Source organism: Trichosurus vulpecula, chromosome X, assembly GCF_011100635.1.
Source record: "Trichosurus vulpecula isolate mTriVul1 chromosome X, mTriVul1.pri, whole genome shotgun sequence".
NCBI lineage: Eukaryota > Metazoa > Chordata > Mammalia > Diprotodontia > Phalangeridae > Trichosurus > Trichosurus vulpecula.
The window spans coordinates 51,998,080-52,018,387 of NC_050582.1; the positions used below are offsets into that span (position 1 = coordinate 51,998,080).

At 43.4% G+C, this 20,308-nt stretch overlaps 1 protein-coding gene across 2 annotated transcripts in view; it reads left to right on the forward strand.

Annotated features, from left to right (window-relative positions):
- CUL4B (cullin 4B) overlaps nt 1-5,847 on the forward strand; it is a 45,254-nt gene extending 39,407 nt beyond the window's left edge. Inside the window, exons 20-21 of one of the 2 annotated variants that reach the window (XM_036739918.1) lie at nt 773-925; nt 2,607-5,847. In XM_036739918.1, the coding sequence (XP_036595813.1) occupies nt 773-925; nt 2,607-2,702 (249 nt within the window). In that variant the 3' untranslated portion in view covers nt 2,703-5,847. The remainder of the gene's footprint in view (nt 1-772; nt 926-2,606) is intronic. The other variant, XM_036739919.1, reaches the window with a different exon arrangement.
- Nucleotides 5,848-20,308: the final 14,461 nt, after the last annotated feature.

Genomic DNA, 20,308 nt, shown 5'->3' on the forward strand with positions numbered 1-20,308 from the left:
CACCCAGTGGGGGGGAACCCCACCCTTAGGCCCCACCACCTCCCAGACAAGTGCTATAGTCAGTAAAAGACTCTGGGTGTATTAGCAGGAGTCCTTTTCCAACACTGGACAAAACAGCTCCAAGAATGAGTGTTAATGCTCCTTCGTTTGGGAAGAGGGGGCAGAACTTGGAAGAGAGCAGAGACTCCTTTCATTTGGCTTCGTTTGATGAGCAGTTGGCCTGCTGTGTTGGTGGGGCCCAGGATTTGGAATCCGAGGACCTGATGTTGGAGCGCACACTTGGACTATTTATGTGGCCATCTCTAGGCCTGCTACGATAAAGGGGAGGAGGGCAGTGGGGAGACTCAGTTTAGATTGATCTGCAGGCCCCCTTTCCATTCTCACCCTGTGCTCCTATGCTCAAATATGGCAGGGTTTGTAAAGTGCTTTCCTCACCGTGGCCTGATGGAAGTACTAGCTTGTGGAAGTCTTGTATTTTTATCACTTTACAGTTGAGAAGCCCAATGCTTTTCAGTGCCAAACCCACAGTCAGTGGGAAAAATGGGACAGCAGGTCCAATTTGGAGTCATTCCCAATTCAGGGCACAATCCACTGGACACACAGCACTGCTTTTTGCTTTTATAAAGGTTCCTTTAGAGAAGTCTTAGATGATTTAAAAAATGATCATGTTGTGTCTGCCAAATGTGAACGTTTGGTAGGCAGCCCAGGAACACTTGAGTTTTGATAATAATTCTTCAACCCTCTTTTTTTTTTTATTAACATGACCTTGCAGGTAGAGGAACAAGCAAGCACTACAGAAAGGGTCTTTCAGGATCGACAGTATCAGATTGATGCTGCCATTGTGAGAATCATGAAGATGAGAAAGGCCCTTGGCCACAATCTGCTGGTTTCTGAAGTGTATAACCAGTTGAAGTTCCCAGTTAAGGTGAGTGATCAAGCACCTGCCTCTTCTTGCCTTAAGTGCTTCTAGTTTAAAAGGGGGTGGAGAGAGTGTCATTGCGAGTATTTGAGTTTGGGCCTTTGCTCTTCTGGAGAAAAAAAAAGGATTGGATTTCCCATTGATCCCTTAGATTGGTTTTTAGATTCTGATGGCATCATTAGATACAACACTCTTTTAAAAGACAGGTTTCAGGGGAAGAACAGTTTATTAAAAAGACCCCAATAGCTCAAAGCTACCTGTGAGATTTTGTAGAAAATTTTCACGTTGATTCTTCTCAAATCATCACCAGTATATTTTCTCTATACCACCTGTAAGTCCGTAGCATCAGCTCTTAACATCTATATTGTAATGGAGTTAGAGTTGACCCTGTTGATAGGATGCCCAGTAACTAAGCCTGTCCAACTATGAACTGAGAAAAAAATCACATACCAAGCAGCTAGCCTTGAAATAGCAGACTGTAATTCTGGTAAATTAGAGGATTAGTAATTTTGCTATTGTTCAATTAACATCAACAAAACCAACCTAATGACTATTTATTAAGCCTCTCTTTTGTATGAGGCATAAAAGCAAAATAGTCCCTGCCTTCAGGGAGCACCCCATTCTGAAATGTTCTGAATCGGTGAATAGTTGCCGACAGAAATGCTCATTCACATAGTATACAGGACTCCTGAATTCTGATGTTTGCCTTGCTTGAAAAGACGTTGGCAATCCAGAGAGTTGGACTGATCCTTTTTTAGGGGCAGGGGATATAGGAGATGGTTAATATGAAAGGGCTTTTTCACTTTGCCAAAATAATCCTTTAAATGGTCAGCTCCCCGGGTCAGATGTTTAAAATGCATTCTTATTCTTATTATCTTAAAATTCAGCTCACAGATTATATTGTCCAACTATCTGCAGGAAGTCGGTATCCTCAACTTCCTGCAAACTGTTTATAAATGTAAAGGAAAGCTCTTACCTCTTATGATGAGAGCTGAGCACAGAGGGAGTGGTCCACTTGGTAGGCAATGAATGGATTCCACCTCGCTGGAGATCTCGATGCATTTTCAGAGATAGGAGTTGAGCCAGTTGGCCCCCGAGGTCCTTTCCAGCTCTGACTTTCTGGGATTCTTTAAGCATGCTGAAAGAAATGTATTGAATAAGTAATAACAGCGCCATTCTAACTGTACATAGTAATCCTTCATTATCAAAACATTCAGCAGTGCTCAGCTCTGAAATAGCTCCTCTAGATAGTATGAAGGATAGAAGGAGCAGAAAGTTCTGAGCGATAGCAGGGCAGAGAAGGTACATAGCACTTGTGCATGATACAAGTCAAGGTACAGAAGCGAATAGAGGTGAGGGCATAGGCCTCACTCACAGTGTGTCTCTGATGCAGCCAGACCCTCTTCTACTTTGCCTACTCCTGCGTATTTGAAAATGAAGGAAATGAAATACTGCGGCATGGCAGTGTCACTAAAGACATGATAATAGATTTCCCTCCTTTTTGTTTGTTATTCGGTATGGTTAAACAGGTCCCTGTTGCTTGGAGAGTGTCCAGTACGGAACAGAAGGTAGCTCACCTGCAGCCTGGGCTTCTGAGGGGAGGGGGTTTGGCCATAAGTGGGGATTGATTGGGAGCCAAGCTCAGCTGAGGACTCTCCCTCAGGCTTTCCTTTGCCTTCTTTTCCAGCCTGCTGATCTCAAGAAGAGAATAGAATCCTTAATTGACAGGGACTACATGGAAAGAGACAAAGAGAATCCAAACCAGTACAACTATATTGCCTAAAACGTTCGCCTTCGAGCACTTGCTATGTCGTACACAGTTGCCAGTGGATAAACTAGCCTGTTGTTCCAATTAATTGACTTCTTTTCTACTACCGATGACTCAACAAGTGAAAGCCATTTCATGGAGAAGTATAGTAAAATGGACTTTTTCAGTGGCTGATACACCCATTTAAAGAGCACGGTTTACATTTAAGAAGAATGCTGTTGAACTCTTTGCATGTTTAGTTGATGGCAACAAATTCTGAACAATTTGATCTTTCATGTGTCACTTGATTTGGGGTCTGTGAAGGGTCCCTGTGGTTGTTGGGGGAGGGGGGGTGGGGGGGGAGTGTGGATTCCTTTATGCACTATGACTAGGAGGCAGTATTTGAGTTGTTATACAGGAGGCTTTACCCAGGATGCCTAAAGTGCATGCAAATGTGACATACCGTACAGAATCCTGGATGGATTTATCACATAGAAAAACCATTCTGAGCTTTGGTTACTCACCTGTTTTGTGCTTTCCCTTGCAAAGAGAACTAAGTGGTCAAGTGTATTGACATTTGCTTCATAATGTTCTGTTTCACTGAAAGGATGTTTTTAAAACAAATCTTACCCAGAAAAAAAGTCTTTTAAGTTTTTGGAGCAGCTGCTCCTAAATATTGAGCAGGTGAAGCAAGAATCACAGTGTTTTGTGAAAACAAGCCCCCGTGAAGCTTCGAGTGACATTTGCCCCTCACCCAGCTGTGCTGACTGTGCTAGCACAGTGATGGCCTCTTTTCTGGGCTAAGGTTTCTGAAAGCATCCCAGATCTCTTTCCATTTGAAGTCGAGCTTATTTTCTCCTATCCTTATTCTAATTCCTTGAAAAGTCCTAGAATAGAAAATCCTCCAGAATCTGGGGATTTTCAGGGACAGGACATGCTGGTCCCTCTCTGCTTCTCAAAATCACTTGCAGTGTAAAGAGTTGACACACAGCCACACCACAGATGCCACCTACTGTGCAAGAGAATGTCCCAGGCTGGAATGACTGACCACAGAAAAGGGTAGCAAGACGATGGAGCTTTCCAAATTGGGAGGAGTCTGGAGAATGAAAAGGCTGCTTTTCTCCCACTGTGCATGTGTATGTTGGTGAGATTTCTGGTATAGCCCACAGTGCGTCAAGTCCATCTTGCAGTGCAAGCAGAAAATAAGTGGCCTTTAAAAACCCCAAACTAGCATAATATTTTGGAACATTGCACCCATGTCACCACCATTTTGAAGCCACAAGGAAGGGGAGATATTAATCCCAAGCTTCAGCCAAGTAGCCTTTGCCCTTTCTGTTTGCCAATTACATTTCCTTAAGCCCTTCCTCGTTAGTGGCCTCCTGTGGCCAGCTCTAGGACATGCTCCTCTCTTCTGGCACCTTTTTATATGAATGTGGTTATCTAACAAGAGGTAGCCTTGACAGGCCTTCCCAATCCTTTTTTAAGCCTCAACTTTTCCGTATCCTAGATCTCAGCTCCTCTCCTTTCTTGCCCAGTGCTTATCTGACAAGGAAATTACCGCCAGTTATCGCCCTCCCAGGTGGGCTTGGCCTTGCCAGGAACCTTACCACTCCCCCCCACCGTTTGGAAGGTAGGTAGGTCCCTTCCTCAAAGAGATTCCTCCCCCCATGCAAGCCACCCTTTTAAAACTGGAGGCTGCATTAATTGAAATGAGCAGTTACTCAGAAAATAGAAAGCATCAGGAGAAAAGATTAATGAAAATTGGAAAATCTTTGTAAATTATAAAGGACTTTTTTAGAGCTGTTCTTTTTGAGTTGGCTAAGTTCTGGGCTATTTTTCCTCCCCGTCTCTTATTTTTCTCCAATAAAAATTTTTATTAAAAAGTTTCTGAAAAAGAGATCCTTAAAATAATTGAGTATTGGCTTTAAAATCCCCTGCTTTAAAGAATTTTATAATTTGCCACCATAGGCCTGTTTAAAGGGTAGAACCTACACCAGTCCAAATTGTGCTTTCTGATCTTGCCATGTGCCCTTCTCAGATGAGAGGTGGAGCTTCATGGCTTGGCAGGCCAGCAGACAAAGCATACCCCAGCAAAACCAAGCTAGGTCTCCAGAGAGGAGAGGAAGACTTTTCCATCCTTATCCTCCTTGGATCTTGTGTGTCTTGCCTGGTTCTTCTGAAGTTCTTGTAGCTTGGGCATCAGTCCTCTTCTCATAGCAATCTCCTTCGGGAGATCCTCAAGCTAGGCTGTGGTTATGCCAGTCTCAAGGCACCCAGGCCAGCTCCACAACTGACACGTGTCAGCATCTAGCCATAGATTACAAAGAGAATACCTCTTGCATGCAATTCACAGCAGCCGAGTTCATAAGAAATTGCATTTTATTCTATCTATCTGTAGGTTAAAGATTTTATATATGTGTGTGTGTGTTTGTGTGGCTACACACACACACACACACACACACACACACACACACGTATACACCAATAACTTTGCCTTTCGCTTTTTATTCAATTCAATTTTGGATAGGTAAGAAAAAAATGACCACTCTTGAATAACGCATTTGCAGAAATGTGGTAAAACATGTTCTGTTCACTGGTTTACATGGACGTGCCAAAGCCCATCATTCGTGAGAAAACAAGACCATAGCAAATGAGGGAGCTGCATAGCTCAATGCGGTTTTCATTTGTATTCTGCTGGTCCTTGTGAAGTTTTTTTTCCCAGTCCCTTGACTATCAACATTTGTTTAACATTAAACTGAGATGTCACCTGTCCATCCGGAAGCATCTAATCGGACACTTTGTTCAACGTTATTTTGAATCGGTTTTAGTTGCAAGAGTCCAGCAGCATTCCATCCCAAATGGAATAGGCTTTTGTAGAACAACTCTCCACGAGTTGTGTCTGAAGGATGCGTGTGGGGAGGCAGTGGAACTAGACTAGGAAGCCTTTTCAAAGCTTGGCTGATAGAATACGGGAACGTGCTCTTTCACTGCAGAGTCCTCAGAGGGCTCGTGACTTGCTTTTACCCTTAAGCACACATGAAATCTTTGCCATGTTTCCTAACAGGTTCACAGTGGGTACTGAGGCTTTCCGAAGTTGGTAAATAATGTAAATACGTGTCCTTTCAAAGAGTGAGTCTTTGGGTATTTTGTGTTCTTTATTAAAAAGTTTCGTGTTGATTAAGCCACTCGTCTGTGTGCTTCAAATGCCTTTCATTTTCTTCACTTTGTAAGCTAGCTCTTTATCACTGTAACATGTCGCATGCTCAAAGAATTTAGTGCAGACACCAAGGACTTCAAAGCTACTCTGCCCTGTGGGGAAGGACAGCGGACTGGGCTTGGTGTCCGGAGACCAGAAGGCCAAACACTTTCAACACTTACCAGCTGCATATTGATAAGAAATAAATTTCACCTCTGAGGCTCAGCTTCTCCTTCCACGAAATGGGCATAATACTCATACTGCCACTTTCCAGTGTTGTTCAATTCAAGAAACACCTAATACGTGCCAAGGTTTTTGGTTAGACACTGGGTATAAAAAGACCTCAAACGAATCAGTCCTTACCTTCAGAGAGCTCACGTTCTGCTGAGTCATTGGGAGAAAAGTGCTTTGCAAACCTGAAAGCACAAAGTATAACACTTGATAGTTATGCTTGTTAAGTGATGAAAGCATCTAAGTACTTCAGCATCCTGGTTTTTGCTAAAAGATCACATGATGGATAGTATTTTTAAAATCTCATTTAAGGTGACTAGTAATCTAGCAGCTTTTCAGAATGACCAGTTTTTGTTTTAAATACCAAATCTGGATTTATCAGGGAAACTGAACGGTGGATGAAGAAACTCCTTCCACCCATGTGGTTGGGCAGTCAGTAAGTGTGACACAGCGGGTGTCAGACAGGACATGAAGACTACCAGGCTAGGCATCCACAGTGCCCTTCATGGTTAACGCTACAATAAAATGTCCATCTAGCACTTGCTGTCCTTTTAGCATCCCACAAAGCCAAACGAATGGTAGGTTTTCCTAAACTGACACGTGGTTGGGCCTCTATGTTAAAAAGACCAAGGGCAGTTGAGTCTGTCAAGTTGGCAGTCTTTTAGAGGTTTATCTATCACCTCGTGAAGAAAAGCAAGGGGCTGACTGAAGTGCTATTGTAGTATCAGATACAAAGTCAGGGTGTGTTATCTGTCAGAATGTCCTGCCATCTGACTTAATGACCAACTGGCTTTAGGAAGCATTTGAGTTTGCCATCCTGATCCCCAAGGTCTTCAAACAAGGAATAACTTTGGTATCTTGAGTGATTTCATAGGCTTTTGAATTCGACTGATAAGGAGCCATTCATTCATTCCAATCCTTTCTCATCCCAAGGGCCTCTTACCTGTGTTTGACCATAAAATCACCCATTAAGCATCTCCCTTCTTCCAGAGTCTATAATCAGGTGATTTTTACTTTTTTTGCATCAATAAATTTGATTCAATAAACCATTTATTAAGCACCAACTGTGTGTAGAGCATTGTGGAATGGTGTAAAAGAAAGTAAACAAAGACAATCCTGGGGTGGGGAAGGAGCATCTAGTGGAATAAGATCGAAACATAACCATAATATATGACTACGCTACGGACAGAATGAAGACCACAGTCTGTTGGGGGAGGGGGTCTGTAGGAGTTTATTTGAGGAGGTGCCAAGTGAGTTGGGCTTTAAAGGATGAGTAGGAATTCATTAGCAGTAGAGGGAGAAGAAGGGAATGAAATGAGCAAAGTCCCAGAGGTGCGAAAAGCACTGGATATTCGAGGCTTGTACAGAGCAAACCCATCTGGGCGGATGGTGGGATGAGATAAAGCCAGGAAGGCAAGATGGAGAACTGCAGAGAGCCTTAAATGCCAGGGAAAGGTGTTGGAATTTTCCTCAGGAGGCAATAGAGAGGGAGCACTGAATGCCTTTGACAGGAATTATATGACCAGATCTCCCCAAGCCAATTGGTAGTGATATTAAGGAGAGATTGGAAAGGTAAGAGCAGAGTCAACTATTGCAATAATCCATGTGGATAATAAGGAAGGAAAGGCTAGCAGGAATAATGTGGGGCGGGCAGTGGTAAGAACGTTGGATTTGGAATTTGATGTCTTGAGTTCAAATCACACCTCTGACACTTCCCGAATGACTTGGCCAAGGTCACTGAACCTCTCTGGGTGAACCTCAGCTCCTCATGAGTGAAATGAGGGGATTCGACTTGGCTTCTAGGGTCCCTTCCAGCTCTGCATCTATGATTGGGCCTATGACTAGGCAAACTACTTCTCTCACCTTCCTCATCTAGGAGAGGAGAAGAGCTTGGTTGTGAGAATCCAATGAAATAATTTAAATAAAATCCTTTGTCAGCTTCGAAGCCAGTATAAAGACGAATGAATAATGCCTGATAACGATTTACTATTAGGAAAATGGTCCATTGTGGGGCCAACCTAAATACCCATCAAAGCCTATAAAATTAGGGACAAGTGGTAGCCCCTCTAAAGGAAAAACCAGAGTGACTCAGAGATGGGTAAAGGGAATATTCAGCTCTTTTCTGTACTGGGATGGCCCCTTGGGGAATATCATGTCCTTTTATACTTTGAGAACACTCGGTTAATCTAATCTCGTTTGTTGCCACTAATATGCCATTAGACAATGACGCTCTTGAGAAGAAAATGGAGATGGGTACATTAATCAAAACAATAATTCCTAGCATGCCCTGCTTATTTCCACGTCCCCTTGTGATTCCTTGTTCTACATGTTGGGGCCAGGGGGCCAGATTGTTACAATTTTCTTACCTAGCCAGCTGTGTGTGTTGGTAGAGGGATGAGGACCGGAGCTGGGATTTCATTGGAATAAGGCAGTATTTCTCACTGCTGCAAGGGACCCTGAACCCCCTCCCCAACTTGGTGTTTGCTTTTTGCAAAAATGCATCTGTAAAATTAAGAGATGAGAATCCCAGGGGTGGGAAACCTGTAGCCTTGAGGTCACATGTGGCCCTCTAGGTCCTCAAGAGTGGCCCTTTGAATCTAAACTTCACAGAACAAGTCCCCTTAATAAAAGACAAAAGTCAAGACAACTGGTGATGGCCTGGGACGCAGTGGATGACCTTGGGGTCTTTGATGTCTGACCAAGCTCTAAGCACTCCCCAGCACCTGCTGCAGCCACCTTCATGGTCATCGGAACAAATTGTTCTCATCTGCCCATTCTTCTGGGGCAAGTCTTCACATGTTTGGGGTAGACATCCCCCTAACTCACTGATGGGTTTGAGGACCGTAGGTTCCCTCCCCTGGTTTAGCTTGTCTGCTGAGACAGTTTTACTAGCATGTGGCTTCTGGGATAGTTTCTTGAAGTCACAGGTAAGAGTTGGGTGACAGGTGGATACCTAAGGTGGATGAGCAGCCATGAAAAGGGGTTTTCTTGGCAGAGATACTGGAGTGGTTTGTCATTTCCTCATTTTACAGATGAGGAAACTGAGGCAAACAGGGTGAAGTAACTTGCCTAAGGTCACACAGTAAGTATCTGAGGCTGGATTTTAACTCAGGTTCTCCTTACTCCAGGGTCAGCTCTCTATCCACTGTGCCACCTAGTTGCCCTCTTTATATTTGATACTGGAGGTGATAGGGACCTGCTAGAATTTATTGAATATTAGGGTGACGTGGCCAGACCTGCACTTTAGGAAGATCCCTTTGATAACTGAATGGAGTATGGACTGGAGTGGGGAGAGAATAGGTAGAGAGTGTAGGCCTGAAGTGATGAGGACCTATATCAGGCTGGTAGCATTATGGTTAGGGTTAGATAAGTCGATCTGATAGTTATCTACATAGAGATGGTAATTGGATCCCTGGGAGCTGATGAGTTAAAAATATTCAGAGGATACCTATCATGCTCTGAATCAGAGCAGAAGCACCATCCCAACCATCATACCCATTCCAGAGCAGACCCTTAATTTATATCCCCGTTTGTGGCTCAGTTCCCAATCTAGAGCTGAATAAAAGGGTTTTCAGTCATGAACTAGGTTCATACAAAACTAGTCTTTCCTGGTTCTATTTCACTCAGGCAAAGAAATATTTATTAAGCACTAGCTATGGTGCTAAACACTCTGCTAGGTTCAGGCAATTTCAAACAGAAAGGAATTGGTCCCCAGCCTTGACAAACGCATTCCAACAAGAGACAGTCTGTCCACAGAAGTATGTATGATAAAAACAAATGTATGCAAAATGGTTAAATCCAAGGCAGTTTGAGAGGGAGGGCAGTTGGGTAGATCAGTTAAGGCTGCACGTAGAAGGTGATGCTTGGCCTGAATCCTCTTGGTGTGGGGTTTTAAAATTTTTATTTATTTGTTTGTTTTTAGTTTTCAACACTCACTTCTGTGAGATTTTGAGTTCTAAATTTTCTCCCCCTCCCTCCACTCCCCCCTCCCTAAGACAGCATGTAATCTGATACAGGCTTTACATATACAATCATATTAAACATATTTCCACATTTGTCATGTTGTAAAGAAGAATTAGGACCAAAGGGAAAAACCATAAGAAAGAAGAAACAAACAAAAAAAATTAGTATGGTTCGATCTGTATTCAGACTCCATAGTTCTTTATCTGGATATGGATAGCATTTTCCATCATGAGTCTTTTGGAGGTGTCTTAGATCCTTGTATTGCTAAGAAGAGTTAAGTCTATTAAAGTTGGTCATCACACCATGTTGCTGTTTTTTTGTGGGTTTTTTTTCAAGTTGTATTGATAACCTTTGTTTTTCCCAATATAGATGAGAGCCAGTTTGTGAAAGTCTTTGAATGCCAAAGGGAAGAGGTTACCTGTCCCTGGAGAAGCTAGCAGGGAGCCCCTGGGGCTTCTGGAGCAGTGTTATGGTCACCCCCAGGGCTTTAGGCACTCTGGCAGCTGCATGGAGGAGAAATTTGAGAGGGGAGAGACTTGAGACTTGATTTCCAGTTAGAGGACCTGGATTGGAATCCCAACTCCACTATTCACTATGTGTATGACCTTAGACAAGTCTCTTAACTTTTCCAGGTCTCAGTTCCCTATTTACATAATAAGGGGATTGTATTATGTGGCCTCTGTGGTCCCTTCCAGCTCTAGCTCCGTGATCTTATTGTGACTTTGGACAGGTCACTTCAGTCATTCAACAAGCATTTCCTGTGTGCCAGACACTGTACTAAGTTCCTGGGATACAAAAAACGACAAGAACATGGTCCCTGACCTCACATTCCAGTGGATCAAAGACCATACAAGCTTGTGTACCAGGAACAAGAAGGCTAGTAGAGCTGGGCCATAGAGTGGGTAGAGGAGAGTCGAGTATAAGAACATTGGAAAAGTAGGAAGAGGCCAAGTTGTGAAGGGCTTTACATGCCAAAGAGAGGAATTGATATTTCATCCTGGGGGCAAGGAAGCCACTGGAGTTATTATTGAATAGGGGGTGATATGATCAGATCTGTACTTTAGGAAGGTAATTTTGTTGTTTTTCGTTTGTTTTTTAAATTTAATTTTATTTAAGATTTTATTTTTTCCTAATTACATGTGAAAACTATTTTTAACATTCGTTTTTTTAAAAAAATTTTGCATTACAAATTCTCTCCCTCCCCTCCCCCCTTATTGAGAAGGCAAGCAATTTGATATAGGTTATACATGGGCAGTCATGCCAAACATATACGAAGATCATTTTGGTAGCTCAAAGGAGGATGAAGTGGAGTAGGAGAGACTTAAAGCAGAGAGACCAACCAGAAGGCTACTGGAACAATCCAGCTATGAGATGATAAAGGCCTGATCTAGGGTGGTGGCAGTGTGGGTGGAGAAAAGGGCATACATAGGAGAGGTGTTATGAAGGTAGACAAGGCAAGACTTGGTAACAGATCGGAGATGGGGGTTGAGTGCGAGGAATGATGACACCAGGGTGGCAAGCCTGGATGACAGAGAATGGTGGTGTCTTCACCAGTAACAGGGAATTTAAGAAGAGCAAAGGGTTTGTGGGGAAAGACAATGCTGCGTTTAGATGTCTACAGGGCATCCAATTTGAGATGTAAAAAAGATAGTTGGTGATTCGAGACTGGAAGTTAGGAGAGAAGTCAGGGATCGATATGTGGATATGAGAATAGTCTACATAGAGATAATTTTGAGATTCCTACAGGACAGCAGAGAAACATGAGAAAACTTCTACAAGTCCCAAATACACATCCCAAAGTGAAATGAGCTGCCTCAAGAGGTTGTAGGCCCATTCCTCCTACAGGTATCATGAACAGAGGTAGAACCAGGAAAACACTACAAAATTACTATAATAATGTAAATGGAAAGATCACTAAAAGAAGCCATATTTGGAGTAATTATAATGACCAATCTGGGTACCAGAGGACAAGTGGCCAAATGGCTCTCTCCTCTTCTCAGTAGAGAGGTGGAGGACTATGGGTACAGAATATTGCATACACCATCAGAGGTAATCACTGTGTCCTTTGGTTTTGCTTAACTTATTGTTATGAAGGAAAGTTCAATGGTGGGTGGGCGGAGACAATTTGAAATGACTGCAGAAAATAAAGATATCAATAGAACTTATTTTAAAATGAATGAACGAACAACAGCAACAAAACCATGCAATAAGTGTTTATGATGTGCCAAGCCCATGTTAATTCCTGGGGACACAAATACAAAATTGAAGTCAGTTCCTGTCCTCAAGGACCTTATATTCTAATAGGAGGAACCAACACAGAGAAGGTATTTACAGGGATGGTGGATGGGGCCCAAGGGGAGTAGGTTTATACACTCCTGCCAGGAACAAAGTTGGAGTTATTTGATTAAGATCAAAATGAGGACAGTTAGGCTAGATGATATCTAAGATGCCTTCTGGTTCTGAGTATTCTTTTACTTTTTCCCAGGAAATACACACTCAATTTCGCTACTTGGACAGCAGCCACATGTAGTACACTAAGCAGGTTGTCCAGTTGTGACCATGGATAGTTCCCCGAGGGCAGGAACCCTCCGGGTTTGTCCATTTACTGGTGCCAGGCACAGGGTTAGGTACCACCCAGGAGGTTTGCTGACTGAACGAATGGAATGCCAGCCAAACTGGCCTGCTTGCTCTTCTCCATATACAAGCCAAAGTTGCACAGTAAGTAATAGCAAAACTAAGACTAGAACCTAGCCCTCCGGGGTCCCAATGCCAGGGCCCAAGGCCTGTGTGACCTTGGTTAAGTCCCTTCTCCTGGATGGGCCCTTCTGTAAAATGAAGGAGATGGGAAATTAAAATCTGTGGAATTATAAGAACCAGGCTAGGCCCTGGAGAAGAACTGAGGAAAGGAACCTTCCTCCCCTGTTTGCAGAGGTGGGGAGCTAAGTGTATGGAATATTACATATACTGTGAGATATGGAAGGATTCAGGAGAAGAAAAATGAGAAAGATACTGGCCTACTGGATGGCTCAGCCTTGAGGAGATGGGACCAGATCAAAGGAAATGGAATCCTTCTGTAGCTGGAAAAAGCCCAGAAGGATTGCTGACTCCTGCACATTCTCTATACTTTATTCATGTCAAAGTAGAAGGGCTTCATCCCATCTTTTGGAAAAGCCTTCTACATCCACCTCTCTGGTTAATAAAGACAGCCACGTTCCTGCTTTCACTTTCTAGCTGTGGATATGGTTCCCCTTTTCTAGCTGAATCAAATCACCTTCATTTTCTGAGTTTCTCTTTTTTTTTACTTCACATGTTTCAGCAGATCCAGGATTTCCTCAATGTTCTTACTTCCTCCATGGACACAGTCTATAGTCTCTCCATGCTTTAAGACAATCTTTAATTTATAAAATATAATCCCACCTATGCCCTGGTAGCCAACCCTTTTGGTGGTGAGATTCTCTGGACTTCCCTTACAGAAGGGTGGTAGAGGTGATAAATGAGGTCTGGATGTTCAGGGTTTGAATGCTAATACTTATTTGCTGTATTACCTTAGGCAAGTCACAGCCATGGTGAGCCACAGTTCCTTAGGTGCCATATGAGAACAATAACATCTGTAGTATCTATTTCCCAACATTGTTGAGAAGGGGATGATGTATATAAAGTGTGTAAATGCTATATAGATGATGCCAGCTGGGTATTTAGTTGTAAAGGCAGTCTGGTAGAGCGGATGGAGAGCCAGCCCTGGAGTCAGTAAGACCTGGGTTCAAGTACTGCCTTTGGCACATCCTGGCTGTGTGACTCTAGGCAAGTCACTCTCTCACTACTCCAGGCGATTCTCTCAGGCTAGAAGTTGCAGAGTAGATGCTGACTAGCATTGGCAGAGGGAGATTCTCCACTGGGAGTTCCTCACAGAGGTTCAGACCACCACTCCCCACCAAAAAAAAGCAACATCTCTAGTAAGTCGGCCTTGGAATGAGGAAGACTTGGTTCAAGTTCCACCTTCAGCCCAGACCTGGGGCAAGTTTCTTAACCTGTCACTGGCTGAGACAAATCTTTTTAACATTTTATTATTTTAAAAAATTTTTGAACTTAACAAGCATCAAATAAAATGAGCTTTTCTGTACAAAAAGTAGAACAAAAAAAATTGTAATAAAATTGTATGACTATAAATCTCCATAATCATTTTCCAAATGAGGAAATTGAGGTAAACAGAAGCTAAGTGACTTATTCAGGGTCATATAGCTAGTAAGTGTCTTGGGCTGGACTTGAACTCAGATCTTCCTGACTCTAGGCCTTCAGCATACATGCTAATATTCTCTCAAGTACCCAAGGTTTCCAGTTCCTCAGTTTCCTTATTTCCCTGACCTTCTCCTCCATCCTATTTCAGCAACCCACAGAGATGGTCATAGCCTTGATCTTGCCATCACCACAAATGTCCTGCTGCCATATTTATAAGCTCTGAAATTCTTTTGTCTCATCCTAACTTTCTATCATTGCACTTCTTTTGCCTTACAACCCCAACCCTGTTCCTTATCCTCTCTGTGACCTCAGATCCCTCACCCCTCAGTTCTTTCCCAGGCCACCACCCATACACTGGCTAAACTCTCCTCCCTTCCCTATCTTGACCCCTTGGTGAACCAGTTCACATCTATACTGTCCTGTATACTGGGGTCCCTTGTCCTTTCCCTTTCCAAACCCCTACCTTGGATTACTCTAACCATCTACCAGTTTACTCCTATTCAAAGGCTACTGAACAGAGCTGAGAAAGGTCACAAAACTGCTGATGGGTTCCTCTACAAATGTATATTATAATCTCACCTGGGCCCTCACTGCAGCAAGGCAATGCCTCTTATACTCCCTAATCAATTTATTCCCCCATTCACCACAGTGGCTCCTCCAAACCTTTCATCCCTCTCTCATGGTTCTCCCTCCCTTCCCCATTCCCCTATCCTTTAACCTTGAGAATATTACTTCATACTTTATTGAAAAAAAATGGAGGCCACTTTCTGAGAGCACCATCTTCTTCCTCCTTGTAATAGTAATTAAGGTGGGACTTTTTGCTGTTGACCTTTAATGATTCTGGCCTTTGTTTGAATGGGGCAGATAAAGTGGGATGTTTTTGTATTTCTCAGTACTGAGACAATTGGGAGCCAATGATTTGTATCTGCTGTGATATTGGGGGTGGGGAACTTCTCCACGCCCTGTCTGGGTGAGGTCAGGGCCCTCCAATCTGAACAGGATATATAAGTGCAAAGGTTAGGGTTCTCGCTTGGAGCTCTGAGCCACAGCAGGAGTGGCGTGTGACTCTGAGTCAGCCGTTCTAATGAGCTCCCCGGCTGTACACCCAGATGTTGAAAGCTATGAATTGTATTTGGTCTGTAATTCAGGGTGCTGGCTTTTTCCCGTGAACTAGGTGGATATTATTTGTATGCTGGATTAAAGTAAGATTGTTAATCCCTTAACGTTGCTTTCCTTAAGTAAAGCAGATCAAAAGGACCTGTGTTGGCAGTTTTCTGGGTGCTGGTTGTTTGTGGATCTTACACCCCCATAGAAGCTGCTAGCTGGATTGTTGATACACTCCTCTTTATCTCCTATCATGTGGATGCCTCCTGCCACCATCTCCTTCACCCCCATCTCCCATTAAGGGGTGGCCCTTTTCCTTGCCAAGGCTAACCCGTCTACGTGCACAAGTGGGACCCTTCCATCCTTTCCTCTTCAGCAGATTGCTCCCTCCATCACTCTCTGACTAGTTCTCAATCTCTCCCTGTCTGGGGACTGCTTGCCTGCTGCTTACAAATATACCCATGTTTCCCCCATCCTCAAAACCCTCACTTGACCATACCATCCCTGCTGACTTGTCCTATATCTTTCCTCCTCTTCTCAGCTGAACTCCTAGAAATGGTTGTCTACTCTTTTTCCCTTTTTTTTTTGACCATGGCTCCTGACCTCTTAATTCAAAAGAAGCATGCTCTCTCCAAAGTTACTAATCTCTCTCTCTCTGTCTCTTTCTCTTTGTCTCTCTCTGTCTCTGTCTCTCTGTCTCTCCTTGTGTCTCTGTCTCTGTCCCTCTATATCTCTCTCTGTCTCTGTCTCTGTCTAGTTTTTAAAGAGTATTTTTCTTTATTTTTTTGGTGACATTTTAAGTTCTGAGACGTCTCCTTCCTTCCCTCCCTCCCAACCCTGAGCTAGAGAAGGCCTACATTTGACACAGATATATATGTGGAACTATAAAGAACATACTTCCATATATCAGTTCTTTCTCTGGGGGTGGATAGCATCTTCCTTCATAGGTCTTGACCCTAAATGCGTAGTTGATTTGAATATTCATGTGACTCAGAATTGCTTAGTCATTCACAGTTACTCTTCAAACACTATTACTGTATCCAACAGACTAGTGATCTCTTAACTGTTAAATCTAATGACCTTTTCTCAGCCCTCATCCTTGCTGCCATCTCTGAAGCCTTGATCACAGTAGAGTGCCCCCTTTTCCTGACTATTCTGGCTTTTCTGGACTTTCATGATACTGCTTTCTTCTGGTCATCCTCCCTGACTGTTTCTTCCCAGTCTCCTATGATGATTCTTCAGCCAAGTCTCCCAGTAATCATGAGTGTTTCCCAAGGCTCTGTCGTAGGCCCTCTACAGGTCTTCCTCTATACTATTTTACTTGATGATCTCATCAGGTCCCATAGATTCAATTATTGTCTCAATGTAGACGATTCTCAGATTTACTCATCCAGCCTTAACCTCTCTCCTGACCTTTAGCCCAATCATCTCCAACTGCCTTTTGGAAGACTCCAGCTGGATGTCCCATAGACATTTCCAAGTGAACTCATCTTTCCCCATAAGCTCTCCCCAATTCCCTTGCAGATTCAAAGAAGTTAAATGATTACTCAAAGTCACCAATGTTCGAGGTGAGATCTGAACCTAGATCTTCCTGACTCAACAGCCAATCTTCTCTTCACCATACTCCAGTGCCTCCTAGGAATATCCACCCCTTGCTCCTGGTTCTGCCCTCTGGAACCAAGTAGAAAGAGTCCAATCCATGTGCTATACCTTTAAATTCTAGAAGACAGCTATGATATTCCTTTAGAGTCATAAGATAATGATAGCTGGCATTTATATGGTGTTTGGAGTTTTCCAAAGCTGTGTGTATGTGTGTGTGTGTGTGTGTGTGTGTGTGTGTGTGTGTGTATAATTTGATCTTCACAACAATCCTGCAGGGTAGGTGCTATTCTTATCTTCATTTTGCAAATGAGGAAATTGAGGCAAGCAGAGGTTAAATGGTCAGGGTCAACAGCTAGTAAGTGCCTAAGGCAGAATTCAGACTCAGGTCATCCTGACTCCAGGCCCAGAGCTCTATCCACTGTAGAATCGTAGGATTATAGGATTACATATATAGGGCTGAAAGGGACCTCAGAGGCTATCTGGTCCAACCTCCCCTCATTCTTACAGATGAGGAAACTGAGGCCCAGGGAGATGAAGGGTCACCCCAGGGTCACCCCAATCCTAAGTGGCAGAGGTGGGATGTGAATCCTGGTCTTCCTAACTCCTGATCCAGTCCCTTTGCTCCTGTGCCTCCTAACAACATGCAGCCATTGCTCCTCCATCTGCCCTCAGACTACACAGAACCAATCAAATATCTCTCCTCATCAGTTATGTCTTCCCCCCACCCCCCAGTCTTCTTTTCTAAGAACTGTGTCTAAAGATCACATGTCCTATCCATGACAAACTATAGCCCAAATGTGTGCCTACTAAATTCATCATGAGTTTTGAACACATGTGTAATGTAACTGCAAGAACATGCCTCTGTATGTTTATGTTTCTCTATTACATAGCACACTTGTGTGTACATGCATATATTGAAACATTTTTGCTAGGCTCATGCATTCCTGAATTTTTATGCTTTAAGTTATATGATAACTGCCATCTGCGAGGTCATGTAAAGGGGCCACTTTCACATATATGATAAATGGTAGAAAAAACAGAAGCCAGGCTAGCTCTGTCTTTGTTGCCTCAACTAACTGTAATGGCCAAAGACAACAAGGTGTCCACTGAGATACGAAGAGAAGAGGTGGCTCCTTGCTGCCTCAGTAGTTAAAATGTTGGAAAGTCCAAAATGGAGACTGAGAAGCAGGGGCCCAGAGATAGCCTCTACCCTTCTCCCCAAGTTAGGCCTCCTAAGGTATAAAGGCATTAGTGTTGGTACAGTACACGTGTTCTTATCCCCCACAGTGCTTTGTGTGGGTGTGGGTATGGGATGGCATTGACCTGTGGAAAATGTGGCCTCCCCCAGTGGCAGTTACAAAATCGTTACATCACTGGGCCAAAGACAGCCACATCTTACCCTCATTCAAGGTCATTTAACTGAGGAGCAAGAGCACTCTACATATGAATGAAAGTAACCCAAGGACAGCTGTGTGTGTGTATATATGTGTATGTGTGTGTGTATGCGTGTGTGTGTGTGTGTGTGTGTGTGTGTATTGCTTTTATTTCTGTACCGAAGGGCACATAACATTTGTACTGAGCTATAGATCTTGAAGGTCGAAGGCACCTGCAAGCATACTGCCCATTACCTACCATGAAGTGGCATCTCATCTCTCCAAATGACCCGTATCCTCACAGGGAGATATCTCCCAGAGAGACCAAGGGGAGCTAGAACAGGACAGAATGTTCATAATGGACACTTGGCTTAACGTGATCACAAGTTGATGGCGCAGTCCACATAACAGAGCCAGTGATGATGGCAAAGAGCCCTGGCCTCCCACGACTGTGGCTCATCGAAAAGAGAGGACAAATGGCTCCTGACCAGTTAGTTGGTGAAGGCTTACTCTTGTCCCCTTTTCCTCAGGGTACAAGAAGCATAGGGCCATAGGATCAGAACCAACTCCCCTCATTTTTCAGAGAAGCCAACTACACCATTCTGATGACAATTCATCAAGTCATAGGCCTGGTTCTTCCCCTAGAAGCAATGCATCCCTGGCCACCCTCTCTGCCTTGATGGTCTTCTTGTGCCTCCCGCACCCACACCCACTTCCATTTCCATACTCTCCCTCCTTCTACCATCACCATCTTCTTCCTCAAGGTCCACACCAATGTGTGTGTATTATATATTATATATATGTATATATATATATATATTTTTTTATATATATATGTATATATATATTTTTTGCGGGGGAGGGGATCACACTTGTGATTTCATTGCTATAAGGAGTTCCTAGTGGGGAACTTCCTCTACCAAGGAAAACTGGCATTTTCTCTGCAGGTGGGAGTCTTGGGAATTAGAGAATAAGCCTCATGAAGAGTCCTAGAGAATTCTGGGGACAGCGAGAGCTCAAGAGACTTGCCTAGCATCACCCAGCTAGCATGAGGCAGAGGCTTTTAATAATAATAACTAGCATTTATATAATGTTTACCATGTGCCTGGCACCATGTTAAGTGCTTCACAGGTCTTGTCTCATTTGACCCTCACAACAACCCTGGGAGGGAGGTGCTATTATAATTCCTATGCTATAGTTATGGAAACTGAGGCAGACAGAGTTAAATGACTTGCCCAAGGTCACACAGCTAGTACGTGTCTATGGCTGGATTTAAACTCAGGTCTTTGGGATCCCAGGCCCAACACCCTATGACTGCGCCATCTAACTGTAATCTGTGTACACACTCATATTCAAAAACTCAAATCTCCATTGAATCACTGCTCTCACGAATGTAAGGATTTCCTCCGATGGCACATTCTCGTTGGCCACCCATCCTGTGATACTCGTGCCCAGATTCTTCTATAGGCTCTTCGCAGGGGTCTGTCTCAGGCCTGGGAGCCTGCCTGTATGGGTCAATAACACCATTACTCCATTGCCTTTTTTTGGAGGTAATGATGAGAATACCTAGCATTTATAGAACCTTTACCATGTGCCACACACTGTGCTAAATGCCTTACAATGATTATCTCAAATCTCAATTGACTCTCACCACAACCCTGGGAGGTAGGTGCTAGTATTATCGTCCTTATTTTACAAAAGGAGAAGCTGAGGCAAACAGGTGTTAAGTGATGAGCTCAGGGTCACACAGTGGAGGAAACTGGGGCAGACAGAAATTAAGTGACTTCCACAGGGTCACATAGCTAATAAGTGTCTGAGGCCGCATTTGAACTCGGGTCTTCCTGAGTCTGATCCTAAAGCTTTGTCCACTGTACCACCTAAGGGCCTCATGCAGTTTGGTTACTAAGGTCCAAGATGTTTTTCCATGTCTTTGGTCA